The sequence below is a fragment of the Pecten maximus genome, chromosome 2, assembly GCF_902652985.1.
Source record: "Pecten maximus chromosome 2, xPecMax1.1, whole genome shotgun sequence".
Lineage (NCBI taxonomy): Eukaryota > Metazoa > Mollusca > Bivalvia > Pectinida > Pectinidae > Pecten > Pecten maximus.
Window position 1 is genome coordinate 40,197,926 of NC_047016.1, and position 19,713 is coordinate 40,217,638.

The 19,713-nt window shown below is 35.7% G+C and overlaps 1 protein-coding gene across 1 annotated transcript in view; it reads right to left on the reverse strand.

Moving 5' to 3' along the window:
• Window positions 1–677: 677 nt before the first annotated feature.
• LOC117343028 (hemicentin-1-like) overlaps window positions 678–19,713 on the reverse strand; it is an 83,914-nt gene continuing 64,878 nt past the window's right edge. The window contains exons 54-70 of the mRNA XM_033905356.1: window positions 19,102–19,239; window positions 18,433–18,588; window positions 17,879–18,079; window positions 17,421–17,483; window positions 16,982–17,101; window positions 16,466–16,600; window positions 15,983–16,102; window positions 11,966–12,100; window positions 11,483–11,602; window positions 10,055–10,174; window positions 8,928–9,059; window positions 6,885–7,013; window positions 3,934–4,056; window positions 3,389–3,610; window positions 2,994–3,116; window positions 2,385–2,511; window positions 678–2,184 (exon numbers count right to left, since the gene is read on the reverse strand). Coding sequence (XP_033761247.1) covers window positions 1,806–2,184; window positions 2,385–2,511; window positions 2,994–3,116; window positions 3,389–3,610; window positions 3,934–4,056; window positions 6,885–7,013; window positions 8,928–9,059; window positions 10,055–10,174; window positions 11,483–11,602; window positions 11,966–12,100; window positions 15,983–16,102; window positions 16,466–16,600; window positions 16,982–17,101; window positions 17,421–17,483; window positions 17,879–18,079; window positions 18,433–18,588; window positions 19,102–19,239 — 2,543 coding nt within the window. The 3' untranslated portion in view covers window positions 678–1,805. The remainder of the gene's footprint in view (window positions 2,185–2,384; window positions 2,512–2,993; window positions 3,117–3,388; window positions 3,611–3,933; window positions 4,057–6,884; window positions 7,014–8,927; window positions 9,060–10,054; window positions 10,175–11,482; window positions 11,603–11,965; window positions 12,101–15,982; window positions 16,103–16,465; window positions 16,601–16,981; window positions 17,102–17,420; window positions 17,484–17,878; window positions 18,080–18,432; window positions 18,589–19,101; window positions 19,240–19,713) is intronic.

Sequence of the window (19,713 nt, forward strand, 5' to 3'; positions counted from 1 at the left end):
ATGGGGGTTACCTAATATATGAATTGAGTTTTAGTTGAGTCTGTGGCAAACATTTAATAATACCCCTCCACCATTACATGTTGTAAGAGAAAGTACTCTAAGACTTACAACCTTGTCAAACTATGGAAATTATTACCCAACACAATTATATCGGATGTATCCATCTCTAAGCAACCAGAATCACAAGAGATCCCAGAGGGATCTAGGTACTCCCCATAGAAAATTCTTTATTGGTTCTATTAGAGATTGATTTTTTCGCTTTCCTCATAAAATGACCATATTGTGTGGACTGTTCTTTACTTTGTTAATCCGTCTCAATACTGAACATGTACAATTCTCAATAAAGAAGAAACCACAAATGACTGGATTAATATCCATTAATTACTCAGAAATGTATGGTAATAATCAACTTCCTTCTGTCAAAATCAAACATGGCAGTCTGTTGGCCATAGTGTTTCCTGATTTGTTTCAAAATTAAGTGTGCCAAAATTAACTATGGAGAAAGGGGAACATATACATGACTATGAAATTCGAGGAAAATCCATTTGGTATTTTCTGATATAATGTTAACAAGGATTGTTTATGGACGGACTACAGACGAGGGCCATTTTATCAGCTTATCATAATCAGCCAAATATACACAAACATCTTATCAAGTGTTATAACAAAGACAGTAGTTTTGTTCATACAAGTGTTTTATTTTATTTCCTTGACACATGGAAAATATATATTGAATTGACCCTCTTCAGCTGAAATGCTGCAAACACTACTGATAATTTGACCCCAAAAAAAGTCATAATGGCACATATTCTAGCAGATAACCATTATATAATTGCACATTTACATTATGTAATAAGAAAATAGCAAGATGGTACATCTCCAAAATGTTTATAATGATGTGGTCTAAAATTGGTAGGTAAACAGTAGATACAATCTACAGGTAATTCTCTATTATGACCAGAAAATCATAAGTGAAATACATGTACATGTTTTTTGCCAGTAAATACAAGCAGTATATATGGGTGAATTCCATTTATAATGTGATGGTATGCTATTCTTACATTAATCTTGCGTACATTCTTACAACCTCTATCTTCACATACATGAAAGAATATATACAACAATGAAGTGATTCTTTACAGTTTATTTAGCCAATATTTTAAATTACTGAATTAAATGCCACGAACAGATCTGTTTAGTTTAATTTGTTTTTCACCGATAATTAGTTTATACTTATGGATGAAAATGGACCACTTACAAAATATATTTATGCTGATCTTCCATCAAAACATACTTTTAAACAAAAGCATTATACATGTACTTTAAATTGGTATAACATATTTGCATATAATTTTACCATGAAATGAAATCATCTTGTTACAGGCATAACTTGCTCACTCACAGCGTCATAACCAAATACATTTTACGATAATGCTTAATCTGTACATATTATATGGTGCATGTTTATTAAAATTGCTGATAAAATACTGTGCAAATGATAACAAAAATACGCCTAATTTAAGCTTCGTTATTGATAATAGAAGAAACGCAAATCATACAAAAAATAAATCTAATGTTATAATCTTTATTTTTTTATTACGAAAAAAGTTCAACAAAAGAAACCCCCATGAATTGAACTTATTAATTGAATGATGATCAAATGATTCATTAAGTTCACCACATAGTGATCAGATGGCACCGTGCATCACATGCTTTGTATCTTATATGACAAATCAATGTAAATATATAACCTAAAGTAAAACACAAATAGAAAATTACAAAAATCATTACAAACTAGTGATGGATTAATATGGGAAAGCAGACACTGATATATGTATGATGAATGTAGTCTGATATTGAATGTATTCACGTTCATTGTCATACGATTTGGCCCGTACGGTGATTTTGTAAAGTTCGGTCTCCTCCAGGCGAGACAACGGATACACAATACCTGTTCCATCCTCAAGTCTTATTTCAAAGTTGACATTAATGTCATTTCTGAGAATTGTAAAGTCCGTCTTGGGAAGCTGTACATCATTTTGATCAAACGCAATCAGACGAATTAGATCCTGGTATGCTAAAATACCACTAGGAAGAGCAACTGTCCTAAACTCGATCACGTCAGCATATCTTGCTCCAGGAGGACACGGAACATCTGACATGGAACATTCTAACACACAGTAGCTGCAACAGGAAAAAGAACAATTTAGAACATGTTTGTATTAAGCCAAATCTTCAATATGAGGATTCCTTGTTTTAATTTGATTCTAATTAAGCAATCTAGACCTTCATCTTCAGACTACACACATCTTACTGGTACATATGAATACTATATCGAAGCCATGTTGATGTTAAGAGTTTAAGACATGTTGATGGCTACTTACCCTGACTGTGGGTTACGTTTGTAGTTCAGGGGGCAGGGTGTCTGTATACAATGGTGACTACCACGAGTATTGAAGCACATCTGGTCAGGTCCACAGTCAATTCTCAATTCGGAACACTCATTCACATCTGCAATAAAGAATAGTGTAGTCTAATAAGGTATGGATGTCCCCACCAGTAACCAAAGAGAAAAAGAATTTTTGGCTTTGTTGATAAGTGAACTTTCGTGACTTTTCAGATCATATTATGTATTGTTTGACCAATGGTGGTTGTAGTGATTAAGTAAATTACTAGCTGGCCTGGTTTACATTTCATCTAAGGTGAAGTCACTTTGAGATGCACTCAAGATTGTATAGTGCTCCCTTGATCTATATTGTATTTTCCTTTGTATACTGGGGGTTAGTGCACCAAAAATGGGCAAAAGTGGGGGATGGGCTTATCCCTGAATAAGACCCGATGCAAAAGGGAAAATTTCGGCTGTCATCTTGGATTATGATATGGAAGAGTAGCCCAATCTACATCACTTATCTATGACTGAAATATTAAAAATAAATAATGCTAAAATCATCATGGTATGATTTGGTGTACTTTTTATTACTAAGATAACATACCTATACACTTGCGTCCATTGCGTGAGACCTTGTAGCCCTTAGGACATGTACACTTGAAGCTGCCTTCAGTATTTATACACTTGTGTTGACATATGCCAGGATCCTCTGTACACTCATCAACATCTGTAAAGGAAGAGACGCAATACACTAGCCTTCATTTAAAATATAACATTTTAATATACAAAATAAATCTCACTCACATAAATATAACTCTGAATTAATATAATTTGGTAGAAATAATTTACTTTTTGTTGTAAAATCACGGCTTGGTTGTTTCATTTTAAAACCTTTGAAACTCCTATGACCTTCAGACATGTGCTGGTGCTTACCTAAACAGGTGTGTTGTGAAGGGACGTAACGCATCCCTAAAGGACATACTCCACATTTGTGCTTACCTAAACAGGTGTGTTGTGAAGGGACGTAACGCATCCCTAAAGGACATACTCCACGTTTGTGACGCTGTCGCAGGGCATGTCTATACAAGGTGGAACAGTGGTAGCCAATGCGACAGGGTGGGACCCCCGTCCTTGGTGCCCCCATATCATTTTGAGGCTGCCACCTTTGTTGGGTGGGGATATTGACAGAGAACACCTGACTTGGTTCTATGAATTCTAAGCCTAAAAGACAAAAAGAAAATAGCTATTCATGATTGAAAGCTTTCATTTTGTCCAAAAAATTTAGTAGCTTAATATGCTTTTGCAACAAAATTCAAAGCTATTTTTTCCAATTGCATTTTTCCATTCTTAGATTTGTTAGTATAATTAGAATAATCTTGATGCATTAGTGCAAGTTAATTTTGAGATAAAATGTGTGGCAAGTATGAGGCATTGGATCACTTCCAGTTATATTTAGATTGCGGTGCTCTGCAGTTACTAGTTAGTATAGGTTCATTTCATTTATCTACTATTGGGAAGCTTTAAGCAAAAGTAAAGGTATGTACCAGCACATGATTTTCTGTCGGCCAATCGGATTTGTCCCGGAGGACAGATGCATTCAAATCCACCAAAGGTGTTCTGACATCTGAATGTACAAACCCCTGGTTGATCAACACATTCGTCCACATCTGAAACAAATGCTTCCATCTTCAGCTCTGCTGAATTTTTCTTCAACATTCTTCCTTTCATTTAAGGAAGTGTGATAAATTACAAAGACAGCCTATATCAAAAAAAATTCTTGGGGGTATTTCAGCTGTGGTCCATCTTCAATTTGGGCATTTTACATCATTTGTAATTCGTAAGTCCCCCAAGAATTCGTTTATATCTACTAATAAGTTCACTCGACTCAGTTACATGGCCTGGCCAACAGGAACAGCTTTTCTATATATATAGCTACATATACAGTCTACGCTAGCTTAAATTCAGTTTTAGTGTAAATGTATCTATTATAATTATATTGGCCAGGTCATCTACAAGAGAGAGTTAAGCACCACAGCTGTTATAGCCCTTTAGCCCAATGTATTAGTATAATAAATAGTCGTATAACTTCAGTCTGTGTTTGAGTTCTTTGTTCATAAATATAAATTTATGTGTTATACATAAATGCTGTTTATGAACTAAGACGATCTGTTGCTAATATCTACGATCCTTGTATCATGTATGTATAGTAGTAAGATAGTTAGTAGTAATAGCAGAGGATACATAGTGATTGGTCAGCTTGATAGCAAGTACGTGATTGGTCAGTCCAGTCACGTGATTGGTCATTCTCTTCAGCAGTTTTTTCGGTGAAGATAGAAGTTTTGCAAAAAAATTATTACCGCCACCTCCCCACCACACGACCATTTCAGGTGATGCCTGGGGTTATAGCAGCTGTTTTTCTATTCGAAATTCATAAGGCAGTCTAAGTGAGTAAACACTTGCCAGCTGTTTCCGAGCATGGACAAATCGTACCGTTTTTCCCCCTTCCTTATTAAGGGAGTTAGGGTTTATGGCACCCCGCTCTGCAGCAATTAATGATTACCGAGTGGGGCATTTTACATCATTTGTAATTCGTAAGTCCCCCAAGAATTCGTTTATATCTACTAATAAGTTCACTCGACTCAGTTACATGGCCTGGCCAACAGGAACAGCTTTTCTATATATATAGCTACATATACAGTCTACGCTAGCTTAAATTCAGTTTTAGTGTAAATGTATCTATTATAATTATATTGGCCAGGTCATCTACAAGAGAGAGTTAAGCACCACAGCTGTTATAGCCCTTTAGCCCAATGTATTAGTATAATAAATAGTCGTATAACTTCAGTCTGTGTTTGAGTTCTTTGTTCATAAACTGATACTAATCACCCTTTTTACCCGGAAGCAGATTTAAATTGTGATAAAGACTGAAAAAAAACAAGATTACTGTCTGGAATTTTTAGGTACTTTGCATTTGACAACAAGCTAGGCAGTCCATCAATTACCATTAATTATATACAGATCTGAGGAATAACTAACGAGCCTAGTATGATGAAAAAGGCATGTAAAACGTACAATTATAATCAAAGTACTACATGTATGATCATAGAAGTTATATGATACAACCAGTATGATATTTAAGAGTGTGACGTTTTGATGACTACACTGTCACGTGCACCTTCATCAGACTACTGGCCAATGTTAAGCGTACTAGCATTGTACACATAAGACAGTGCTAGTACGCTTCACATTGGTCATTAGTCTGATGAAGGTGACAGTGTAGTCATCCAAATGTCACACTCTTAAATGTCATATTGGTTGTGTTATATAACTTCTATCATATTAACTTTACCAACCTGAAGAAAATGTTCCAGAAAGTACTACATGTATCGTAAAATGATACCTTTATATCCAAAACATCCCTCACATTATTACACCAATCCCAAGATGTATTTGTTTACAAATCTTGAAATTCATATGAAACACTATACATCAGATAATCCCTAAATAAATCTTTTCAGGGAGAGTGTTAAGAGGTCAAAATATAGGTCACCACAACCTACTTTAGTTAAGCAATAGTAAATCTTAAGAGGATTTACGTTGTACCCGTATTCTGAATTTGATCACACCAGGAGAAATAAGACTGCCATAGGCCTATCTTGTTTTTTTCCTTCATAAATGAGGTCAAAGGTCAAAGGTAAAAGCATTATTACAATGTCCAAATTCTTTTCAATGATATAATGACCCCAATGACTATAACAACTGTCTTGTAATAGTCCCAAGAATTTTTTTCGCTATATATATATAATGGCACCATATATAACGACCACCTGCACAATAAAACCAACATCTGGTCGTTTGAGTCCCCAGAATCGATCATGGGAGTTGCTTCTCCTTTGACCGTGATTTTTTTTTTGATTTTCGGAACTAGCTCGGGCTGTATAACATTTGGTCACTTGTGCCAGAAGACATTTGTGATTGAAGGATGGTTTTGGAGTACAAATCTATACTATACATCATATCTATACATGCACTTAATAAGGCTCAAATATCTTTTTATTGAATTGGTAGTATATGTGATAATGACATTGGTAACATGGACCATAAAGCGACAACCATGATCCTGCATGTGTTATCTAGATCACAGTAACACTGATAGATGAAGCTAGATCACAGTAACACTGATAGATGAACTACATATACAGGGACATCATCCTGTCAAGTGAAAGTGTAATCAAGGTTAATGACATTTGATGTAAGACTGCATATGTAATACAGAGGACACAGTGACACAGTACATGACCTTACCCTCTGGATGTGTAATCTAGGTCACTTTTACACTGATGCATGACCTAAATATGCAAGGATGACCTAATTGCCCTCTAGACGTGTAATCTAGTCCATAGAGACACTAATACATGACCTAACTATACAGAAATAACCAAATTACCCTCTGGACATGTAATCTAGGTCACTGTGACACTGATACATTACTTACCTATACATGGATGGCCTTGACCCCTGGATGTGAAGCCTGGATCACAAGTACACTGGTAGCTACCCTCTGTGTTTACACATCTTTGGTTAGCATAGCACTGATGTAGATTTCCCCTGCACTCATCAATATCTGTCAAATAAAGATATATATCACAAATTACCCCAAATAAAACAAGAGGCCCCAAGGGCCTTAACGGTCACCTGAGATTTGAAATATTTCGGCCAACTAAATTGACCCTTTTTGACCCCACCCATCAGTCCTAATGGGGTCAGTCTATGAAGAGTATTTGATTCTAACATATAGTAGATAAGAAGATTTTTGAAATTTCAGTCAATTTGACCCTTTTTGGCCCCGCCCACCAGCCCCTGGGGGTCAACTAGGGCCAACATGTACATAACATCAAACTGTAATCCCATGCTGATAATTTGAACCAAGTTAGAATGAATTCCAATACAAATCCAACAAATAATAGTCAAAAATGTGACTTCCCTATATGAACTATAGTAAAGTTTACCCCCTCCCCAGGGGCAAACGTGAGACCCCAGGGTCATGAAATTCACAATTTTGATAAAGCACCATAAGACCCCTTCATCTATGCAGAGTATTTGATTCTAACATATCTGAGAGTATAGAGAAAGATTTTTGAAATTTCAGTCAATTTGACCCTTTTTGGCCCCGCCCACCAGCCCCTGGGGGTCAACCAGGGCCAACATGTACATAACATCAAACTGTTATCCAATGCTGATAATTTGAACCAAGTTAGAATGAATTCCAATACAAATCCAACAAATAATAGTCAAAAATGTGATTTCCCTATATAAACTATAGTAAAGTTTCCCCCCTCCCCAGGGGCAAACGTGAGACCCCAGGGTCATGAAATTCACAATTTTGGTAAAGCACCTGAAGAGCCTTCCATCTATGAAGAGTATTTGATTCTAACATATCTGAGAGTAGAGAAGAAGATTTTTGAAATTTCAGTCAATTTGACCCTTTTTGGCCCTGCCCACCAGCCCCTGGGGGTCGACCAGGGCCAACATGTACATACCATCAAACTGTAATCCCATGCTGATAATTTGAACCAAGTTAGAATGAATTCCAATACAAATCCAACAAATAATAGTCAAAAATGTGATTTCCCTATATAAACTATAGTAAAGTTTCCCCCCTCCCCAGGGGCAAACGTGAGACCCCAGGGTCATGAAATTCACAATTTTGGTAAAGCACCTTAAGACCCTTCCATCTATGAAGAGTATTTGATTCTACCATATCTGAGAGTAGAGAAGAAGATTTTTGAAATTTCAGTCAATTTGACCCTTTTTGGCCCCGCCCACCAGCCCCTGGGGGTCAACCAGGGCCAACATGTATATACCATCAAACTGTAATCCCATGCTGATAATTTGATACAAGTTAGAAAGAATTCCAATAGAAATCCAACAAATAATAGTCAAAAATGTGATTTCCCTATATAAACTATAGTAAAGTTTACCCCCTCCCCAAGGGCAAACGTGAGACCCCAGGGTCATGAAATTCACAATTTTGGTAAAGCACCTTAAGACCCTTCCATCTATGAAGAGTATTTGATTCTACCATATCTGAGAGTAGAGAAGAAGATTTTTGAAGTTTTAGTCAATTTGACCCTTTTTGGCCCCACCCCTCAGGCCCCTGGGGGCTGGGGACCATATAATTCACAATTTTGGTTGACCTTCAGCCATAGAAACTTTCTGCTAAATTTCATTGAATTTTGTTAAGTGGTTTTGGAGAAGAAGTCGAAAATGTAAAAAGTTTACGGACGCACGACGGACGACGGACGACGACGGACAAAAGGCGATTAGAATAGGTCACTTGAGACTTCGTCTCAGGTGACCTAAAAAAAACCATAAAATTTATGTATGCATAAAAAATTCCTTTGTGTATACATGCATTAATTTTTCTGGTTTTATTTTAATTTTTTATTTTACAGTTTCACACTGCTTTTAATTTCCAATAAATGCATCGTACAAACAACTTAAGAATCTTGCCAATATCAAAAGTTATACTGCCTACCACGACATTGTCCAGGAGCAAAGGGTTCATAGCCATCAGGACAAAGCCTTATACAATTGTAGCTGCCATCAGAGTTAACACACTTCTCATCATTCCTACATCTACTGACACCTTCACTGCATTCATTAATGTCTGTAACAAATAAAACAGCACAGTTAAAGATTACAGTTTATATATAGGACGACTACAGACTACAACACAAAGGAAAATTAAACATAGCTTAAATTACAAAATATAAATATGGTTTAGAGCTTATCAAATACATACAGCAAATGTTAGCTGTAGGTTTTATCATTTTGAATTGTCTTGAGAGCTCAATTACTCTATAGATATCTATGTGCATGTAAAACTTACCAATCAAGCTCTTAATTAACACCAAGCAGGTATTTGGAATACATGTTTTAGGATGAAAATGTGTTGCATCCATACTGACTGCCTTGTACCGCATGTTTATGCCTTTGATTTTAGACAGGTTCTACTGTGTTTGGTTTTAGACAGGTTCTACTGTATTTGGTTTTAGACAGGTTCTACTGTATTTGGTTTTAGACAGGTTCTACCGTGTTTGGTTTTAGACAGGTTCTACTGTATTTGGTTTTAGACAGGTTCTACTGTATTTGGTTTTAGACAGGTTCTACTGTGTTTGGTTTTAGACAGGTTCTACTGTGTTTGGTTTTAGACAGGTTCTACTGTATTTGGTTTTAGACAGGTTCTACTGTGTTTGGTTTTAGACAGGTTCTACTGTATTTGGTTTTAGACAGGTTCTACTGTGTTTGGTTTTAGACAGGTTCTACTGTGTTTGGTTTTAGACAGGTTCTACTGTGTTTGGTTTTAGACAGGTTCTACTGTGTTTGGTTTTAGACAGGTTCTACTGTGTTTGATTTTAGACAGGTTCTACTGTGTTTGGTTTTAGACAGGTTCTACTGTATTTGGTTTTAGACAGGTTCTACTGTGTTTGGTTTTAGACAGGTTCTACTGTATTTGGTTTTAGACAGGTTCTACTGTGTTTGGTTTTAGACAGGTTCTACCGTGTTTGGTTTTAGACAGGTTCTACCGTGTTTGGTTTTAGACAGGTTCTACTGTGTTTGGTTTTAGACAGGTTCTACTGTATGGTAACTATGAAGACTCACCTATACATGTGTGTAGGTCTTGTAACCTAAACCCTGAGGGACATGCACACTTGTAGCTGCCAATGGAGTTTTTACAATTGTGAGAACAGCCAGATGTCCCATGGGTACACTCATTTACATCTGAAACACACAAGCAATGTACACTCGAGAATAAAAAAATAAAATATTTCAAAAGATCACTCCATATCTGATAAGTTTTGTAACCAGATATCCCTCCTTCCAAGCTCAGTGTCTATCATCAGGCTCTCATGTCTTTCATTATATATATTTACTGGTAGCAAGAAATGCATCACAGATGACTACCAATATCCCAACAGAACCATGATTGTAGATATTCAATGCATATATAGTGTTGAATGAGAGCCCTTTTGCAAGAGGGTATAATTTTTACGAATAAGGAGTACAGGGTCCAAACTATGGCAGCTTTTAATTTAAGTCATGAAACTTAATAGATTAGCCATAATTTGCTCATTTAGCATAGTCAGTTTTTTGGTTTATTTTGTTTTACATCCTAATAAGAGCCAGGGTCATTTAAGGTCATGCCACATTTTGGAAGCTGGAGTCCCCAAATCTGGAGTCCCAAGAGAAAAAAACACCAGCCTATGGTCAGTACCAAGCAACTGCCCCACGTGGGTTTCGAACTCGCAACCCAGAGGTGGTGGGCTAGTGATGAAGTGTTGGGACACCTTAACCACTTGGCCATCGCAGTCTCTATATAAGCATAGTTAGAACATAGTTACTGGTAGGCTGACATAGAGAACTTTCACGAGAAATATAGCATACTGATAATTGCTAAAAAAATATCTATCTATTATGGTTCATAATACATCATATGACAAAATACTGACTTCCCATTGGCTAAAACATGGGTACTAGCTATGAGATGATAGTGCCCGCTTCTTTGGGCACTGCGGCACTATCAAATTTGGCATGAGATTGAACGTGCATCGATTGTGACGTCATTGTAATAAACATCATCTCAATGGCTGAGAATAGCTGAAAGAAAATTATGCCTTCAAAATATTTATTTCAATAAATGTCTGCAACTGATATCAAAAGAGAGGCTGCAGTGACCTAATTCTGATACAAACCATGCACCCTGATATACCTGCAAACAATGTCTGAACTCCATTCAAGGAACAGTAGTTAAAGATCAATACAGTCAAACCTACATGTCTATAAAGACCGCCCAAGGGGTGGCAGAAAAACGGTCACTATAGACAGGTTGCCTTTATAGACAGGTCGAAAGTATCGCACCAAACAATTTACATGAAACTGCCATAAATAACTTGTCACTGAACAGGGCATTCAGAAGAACAGTTATAAATCATACTTATTAATCTTGTATTTGGCTGAATCCCAATATACTGAGGTCAAATGTTTATTCCATTCTTACAATCATATATACATTGATGTAGAATGTTTTACCTGTACATCTGCCATTTTCCACTAACATAAAGCCACGAGAGCAGGAACACTGGTATCCACCAGGAATGTTGTCACAGTTCTGTCCACAAACCTCTGGAGTCTCATGACACTCGTCAATATCTAAACAACAAAAGTACAGAATATTAAGTTAACTAAGAGTCACATATACGTTTTAACTGGTTTTGACAGAATTTCCTCAGAAGTTTCCTTAATGGTTTATAACACAACTAAAAGGTCAAATGACCAATTATATATTACTTGATCAAGCCGTTCATTATAGCTTCAATCATGCATAACATCTAGGAGTATAATGTAAAACCATGTTGTATATTTAATTTCACGTGAAATGCAAAGGAAAAGAGGAAATGAAAAAAGATTTAAATGTGAAAAATGCAAGTATAATTTGGAATTTTCTATTTTAAAACGGTTGACAAAATTTTTTGTTTAATATGAATCAGATTAGGTGACTGCAAATGTACAAACCATCACAAAACTGATCGTCAAGTGAGCGCCGGAAGCCATTGTCGCAGTACACAGCACAATGAAACGACCCCAATGTATTAATACATTCCTGTTCTACAGAACAGCCTCCATTATTATTGGCACATTCATTTATGTCTGTAAAGAAATAAAACATGTAGTTAGTGAGGAGTTTCTTCTCCTGTACTAGGAAACAGAACATTCCTTAATAAGCGGCTAAATGAATGTCAAAATCAAAATGGACACCTGGCAGCCATGTTTTTTATCTAGAGCCTGTTCGTTTATGCGGACAAAACAGTTCGTCTGTTTTCAAATGCAATATTTCAGGTATATATATTGACAGACCTGTAGATATTTATCTTTGTCAAAGCTCATCTAGTCAATCTCAAATAACACATACTATAAAGGCAATCTGAACAGTGCTAAGAGCACGGTATCATAAAGGTTAAACAAATCTGCTTTACTCATAAGATTTATAATGTACTCCTTGATAGTTGTCTCCCTTTGTTAAGAACTTCAGCAACTGCCCACGTGGTTTCAACCGCACCGAGTGGTGGCTAGTGATGAAGTGTTGGGACACCTTAACCACTTGGCCATCGCAGTCTCTATATAAGCATAGTTAGAACATAGTTACTGGTAGGCTGACATAGAGAACTTTCACGAGAAATATAGCATACTGATAATTGCTAAAAAAAATATCTATCTATTATGGTTCATAATACATCATATGATAAAATACTGACTTCCCATTGGCTAACACATGGGTACTAGCTATGAGATGATAGTGCCTGCTCCTTTGGGCACTGTGGGCACTATCAAATTTGGCATGAGATTGAACGTGCATCGATTGTGACGTCATTGTAATTAACATCATCTCAATGGCTGAGAAAAGCTGAAAAAATTATACCTGCAAAATATTTATTTAAATAAATGTCAGCAAATGTTATAAAAAGAGAGTCTGCCCCAGCTAGCAGACACATGTTGCAGAAACGTCATAGATGGTTGCAAGCGTTGCAGTTGCATTTCAACGTTTCTACAACGTTCGTTTAACGTTACATTTCTGTAATGCCAAACGCAGTTTCTAATGGTTAAACTGCAACGTACAATAAACGTGATTAAAACGCTGTCGTTTTCCGTAAATTTTCCAGTTCTTCAGTTGAAAGTTAAACGTTAATGAAACGTTTGTCCAACGTGTAATCTTTTAGCATAGAAATTCCATGTTTTACGTTAAAACATAACGTTTTTCAGACGTTGTTGAAACGATTGTTTTCCCACTAAAAGTCGAATATTAACCGTGTTAGTTGTAACGTCTACTTAACGTTTTCTTAACGTTGCAAATCAATACGATTATTTTGTTACAAAAGATAAAAAGAAACGTTTCACATGCGTTGTTAAAACGTGTCGTTTTCGAAATAAGTATTATATCTAACGTATATGTCCTACCCTGCAATCGAGTTTTTTTTAAAATCATACAAGGCATCAAGATATATATTTAACATCCTGGCAAGATGGGCATATAGGTATGCAACTGATTTATGTTATTTTTTTTATCAAAATTATTAAGTATAAATTTAACGTCTATGCTACGTTTGGCCAACGTAACATTTTTTTGTGATTTCTCCTGTATTACTGGTGCCAGATTAACGTTTTTCTAACGTTTAGGAAACGATTTATTCTCAAAATAAACCGTTTTAAAATGATTTAATTGTGTCGTCTTAATTAAACTTGTATAGTTTGCGTCGGTAATTTTATTTACAATAGTCCTTCCGATACATATATTATATATATATATATGGTCACGGAAGATTATAAAAATAATTCTATAACGTAATCCAGGAATGGCATTTACCACATTTTCAGTGAAATGATATCATAATCATCATAAATGTTTTCCTTTCAAAAAGACTCTTTAGAGTTAATTTTTTCCACATTTCGTGTTGTTATATATACGGCGTACAAATAATTGCTATACTAGTACGTATTATCACCCGGGCCATCACAAACCATCAATGTATTAGTGTAAGGTCCGGAGGCTGACCACATGTGTGTCAGTGATATGTCGGTCAGCTGATTATATAAGCTTTGGCCGCAAATTCCCGCTCCTAAAATTTCTTTGTCTACTCACTCCATCTTTAACTGAGCAGTACACAGCGGACTCACGTACGTCACTAAAAGAACTCGGTAAGTACATATAAGTGTTTCATTCATATTTTTGACATCTATCGGTTTGAGGAACATATTTAGCATGATGCTAATTTTAACTTGTTAATTAATTCTACGTGCGGATACTTCGTAAAAAGTTTACTATAATGTGTGATGAGCTAGGTTGGTGTGGGTGTACACACGTGTTTTACCGTAGCTATTCGAACTGTAAATACTTATACATGTTCATTAAAATTGACTATGCTATATCAAATGCCATACAAGTGTTTCGAAATATCCTTTCCGTGTATTGAATTATTAAAAATGCTACAAAACCATTTCAATATACACGTACAATTAAGGCACGTGACTTAGATCATGTGACTAAGCACAAAATGGCAGCGCCCATCAAATGCATACCTCACTTGTATTCACAAAATTGTACGATCTAATCAATCATATTACCTTACAAAGAATTCTTGAGTGTAAGTTGATAATCATTCTAGACAAACTATTAAAACGATAGTTCCGGGTCTATCCCTCTGAATAAGAACGGGAACTATAGATTTTATTTATTTAAAATGCGAAACAAAAAACAAAAACAAAAAAACAAGAAAAATTGTAAGGTATCGATGTTTATAATTTTTGTTTCAGAGGAAATCCACGACAGTGTGACGAGCAGTGAAGACGAGTCTGTGTGAAACGAGGAAAATACTGGATATCAAATAATAAATAAAGTGTTGTCACTAAAATATATAGCATGTCATGTTTTGTATAAAAGGTTACATTGGTGTACACTGAAAAACGTAGCACAGCGTGAAAAAAGACGTGAAGTGAAATACAACGTGGCGATCCATTCATTTCACCAGAATTGAAGAAAGATTTCATTTCATGACGATTTTTTTCTGTTTGAAGTCTAATTTCAACTAAATGACGTTTATGCAATGTTGCCGAAACGTCGAATAAATGTCAGATAAACGTTGCAGAAAAGTTACATTAACGTTTCATAGAAATTACAAAACGTTGCCTAAACGTTTTACTACGTTACGAAATAACAAGTTATATTAACGTTACATAAATGTTGCAGAAATGTTATATTAACGTTACATAAATGTTGCAGAAACGTTATATTAACGTTACATAAATGTTGCAGAAATGTTATATTAACGTTACATAAATGTTGCAGAAACGTTATATTAACGTTGCATTAATGTTGTAGAAACGTAATTGAAGAATAATAACGTTACTTAATCGTTTGAGAAACGTCAACTGCACATTCAATCACGTTTGTGCAACGTTCCAATCACGGAAAAAATACGTGTATATAACGTGAGAAAAACGTTTAAGTAACGTGTTTGTGTAACGTTAGGATGACGTCTTTCCAATGGACAAACTTACGTGAATCAAACGTTTGTATGAAACGTTTGTGCAACGATTCGTGGTACGTTTAAGAAACGTTTTTTCAACGTATGTCTGCCAGCTGGGCAGTGACCTAATTCTGATACAAACCATGCACCCTGATATACCTGCAAACAATGTCTGAACTCCATTCAAGGAACAGTAGTTAAAGATCAATACAGTCAAACCTGTCTATAGCGACCGCCCAAGGGGAGGCAGAAAAACGGTCACTATAGACAGGTTGCCTTTATAGACAGGTCAAAAGTATCGCGCCAAACAATTTACATGAAACTGCCATAAATAACTTGTCACTGAACAGGGCATTCAGAAGAACAGTAATAAATCATACTTATTAATCTTGTATTTGGCTGAATCCCAATATACTGAGGTCATATGTTTATTCCATACTTGTCATTACCAAAGCTTTTCTTTACATCCATTCTAACAATCATATATGTACATAGATGTAGTATGTTTTACCTGTACATCTGCCATTTTCCACTAACATAAAGCCACGAGAGCAGGAACACTGGTATCCACCAGGAATGTTGTCACAGTTCTGTCCACAAACCTCCGGAGTCTCATGACACTCATCAATATCTAAACAACAAAAGTACAGAATATTAAGTTAACTAAGAGTCACATATACGTTTTAACTGGTTTTGACAGAATTTCCTCAGTAGTTTCCTTAATGGTTTATAACACAACTAAAAGGTCAAATGACCAATTATATATTACTTGATCAAGCCGTTCATTATAGCTTCAATCATGCATAACATCTAGGGGTATAATGTAAAACCATGTTGTATATTTAATTTCACGTGAAATGCAAAGGAAAAGAGGAAATGAAAAAAGATTTAAATGTGAAAAATGCACGTATAATTTGGAATTTTCTATTTTAAAACGGTTGACAAAATTTTTTGTTTAATATGAATCAGATTAGGTGACTGCAAATGTACAAACCATCACAAAACTGATTGTCAAGTGAGCGCCGGAAGCCATTGTCGCAGTACACAGCACAATGAAACGACCCCAATGTATTAATACATTCCTGTTCTACAGAACAGCCTCCATTATTATTGGCACATTCATTTATGTCTGTAAAGAAATAAAACATGTAGTTAGTGAGGAGTTTCTTCTCCTGTACTAGGAAACAGAACATTCCTTAATAAGCGGCTAAATGAATGTCAAAATCAAAATGGACACCTGGCAGCCATGTTTTTTTATCTAGAGCCTGTTCGTTTATGCGGACAAAACAGTTCGTCTGTTTTCAAATGCAATATTTCAGGTATATATATATTGACGGACCTGTAGATATTTATCTTTGTCAAAGCTCGTCTAGTCAATCTCAAATAACACATACTATAAAGTCAATCTGAACAGTGCTAAGAGCACGGTATCATAAAGGTTAAACAAATCTGCTTTACTCATAAGATTTATAATGTACTCCTTGATAGTTGTCTCCCTTTGTTAACCAACCTTGGCAATTTGAACCATCCCTGTCGAGTACATAGCCAAATGGACAGGAGCAGGCATAGGTCCCCGGGGAATTGTGACAGTAACTAGAACAGGGTCTGGTAGTCGTACACTCATCAATATCTGTAAAGTAAGGTGGAAATAACTCTGTACAATTCGAACAAAAATTAAATGTATATATAAAATTCTCATCAAGACATATTTGTGGTTCCTTGAAAGCAAGTCTCACAAATATGAAACTTCAGAAAAATTCTTTCTACCATAGTTCAGTGTCTCTTGCAAGTTGTGCTTTACCGAATAAAAACTTCACTTAAAACAAATTGAGAGTACTTACACTTTTCTGACAACTGAACAAATATTATCATGAAGAAAACTTAATTCCGATGAATGGAAGATATACTTAGGAAGTGAATATTGATAGTCCTTAAAGCCAGTTACTTACCCCTACAATACTGGCCGTCTGTGTCTAAATAGAACCCATCTGGACACTGGTTACTAGGAGTGCCTGAAATAAAAAGAAAATAATCGAAATGGAGATTAGATAATAAATTTGAGCAAACTTGATAGCCTTACAAAGACATAAACTAAATACCAACAACCAATCTTGGTATTGCTTAATGACTAATGATTTCAACATGTGACCCAGGTTGAGAATATAAAAGTAATTTGTTTGAACCACCTAGGCAAGCTACAATATCATTATTTTAGTTGTTTGAAGATTCAAGCACATCTTACAAATTTAAATTAGGACAAGGATATTAATTTAAGTTAATTTTCATATTAACTGACCTCTGTGACCTTGTGGCTATTTTAAGAAAAGTTCACAAATGGACAGAAACTGTCGTAAAACAAGATAGATTTCTTTTAAAACAAGTGTGTTAAATATAATTGTGCACTTACCTGGACTGATGCTAGTTGAAATACGGAATTCAACCTCAGTGGGGGTTGGGGAGAAAGTGGAAATGTCACGGACATACATGTCTTGTACCAAGTAGGGCATCATACCCAAGTCCTCATTGTAGGTAATAGTGTGGTTCCAGGCATATGGCAACGTTAGTCCATCCACCCGAAACACGCGTGTTGAGTGGGCGTACATGGAGTCTGCAAACCAATCAAATAAAAACTTCTTAAATGCAGACCTCAACAATCCAAAGCTGGATTACAGGGTGAAAAATGTAATTGGAGTTTACCTCTGATCAATTATCAATACATTCACTTGTAATCAAATTCAACAATATCATAAAGCAGAGATGTAAAGCAATTGATTTTCATTTCTCTAGATATCAATGGATATCAAAAGCAGAAGTTCAACTTAGTTGAAACTGAATCAGTAGTAGATATTTGGAGAGTTTCCAGATTACGGACAAAGAGGGTTTAGTCCAGCATACCCACAAACTTTGTTGAAGGTGTATAATAAAGTAAGGAAAGATTCAGGATACAGAATGAAGCCTTACCATGTCCAGTCTGAATATACTGTTCGTGGTAGGGGAGTAAGTACACATCTCCCACAGATGTTAGGTTTGGAGCATTACCCCTCAGCATCACATCCACCTGTAGAATCCCATTATCGTCCACACCTCGTCCAAACTGTGACATCGTCAATGTTTCACCTAGCGTAACATATCATACAGGATAGAGCTATATCTTTGGCCTTCCTACATCTTTCTGGTATGTTGTAACCTGTTGAATTTTGTATCACTTCCATTCAAATCAAGAACAGATTTTTCAATTTCTTAAAAGGTAAAAAAGGCCAATAAAAGGCCAACATGTTCGCTCCTATATGGAGGCAAATGAGCAGCCATTAAAGTCATCTTTGTTCACAGAAAAGTATCATTAGATATTAACATATCCCCTAAGGAATGGATAGTGACTAGTAAACTGTTGTAACACATGAAGCCATGAACTCTGCAAATATATTGCACAGTATCAGAAAATACATTGGCAGCTGTCAAATAATTAGTATCAAATGCCAGTACACATACTTTCCAATCAAATGATATATATCTTATGAATCAAAAGAAAACTTAACAACATACAATACATATTACGATAACTTTCAAATTGTGTAATCTCTTAACAGTAGCACCTCAATACCTATACTACCCGTTCTAACCAAAATTTACCTGTGACATACTGCACCTGGACCTCACGAACAAAGTGACCATTGGCTAGTGTAAGTCCATTCTTTGCCCCATCTACCTCCAACGCTGTGGTCCAGAACACAGGATTCAATATATCAACAAGGTGACGCAAATGACCAGCTGAAACAAATTGAGGAACAGAATAACTCTTTATACTTGGAGAAGTGTGTTCAAAGGCTTATGATTCAAAGACTCGGACAATTTCAACAATTCATTTTGGGGTATAATTTTGGCTGCATAGGACCTGATTTTCTAACAAATATTGATGTTTATCATCAAGAATAGGTTCTCTGATGGAGAATTTTTACACATTTTAGTACTCTTAAGAATCATGACAGGTGTTGCATAAGGAGCCATAGATCTATTCTATATATTTAGATCTGTGTTAAAAAGACAATTCCACAGTAATTACTTGAAAAGCAACACCATGTTTTAGAGGGTCAGAGTTCTGACATATCGCTGCCAGACTGATATAAAAAAAGAGTTGTCAGAAGACAACATAGCTTACTGTGTGGATTGAAATTCAGAATTAGCTTTTTAAAAAACAAAAAAAAATGGGGAAAAGGTCAAGGGCAACAACAGACTTGCAAAGTT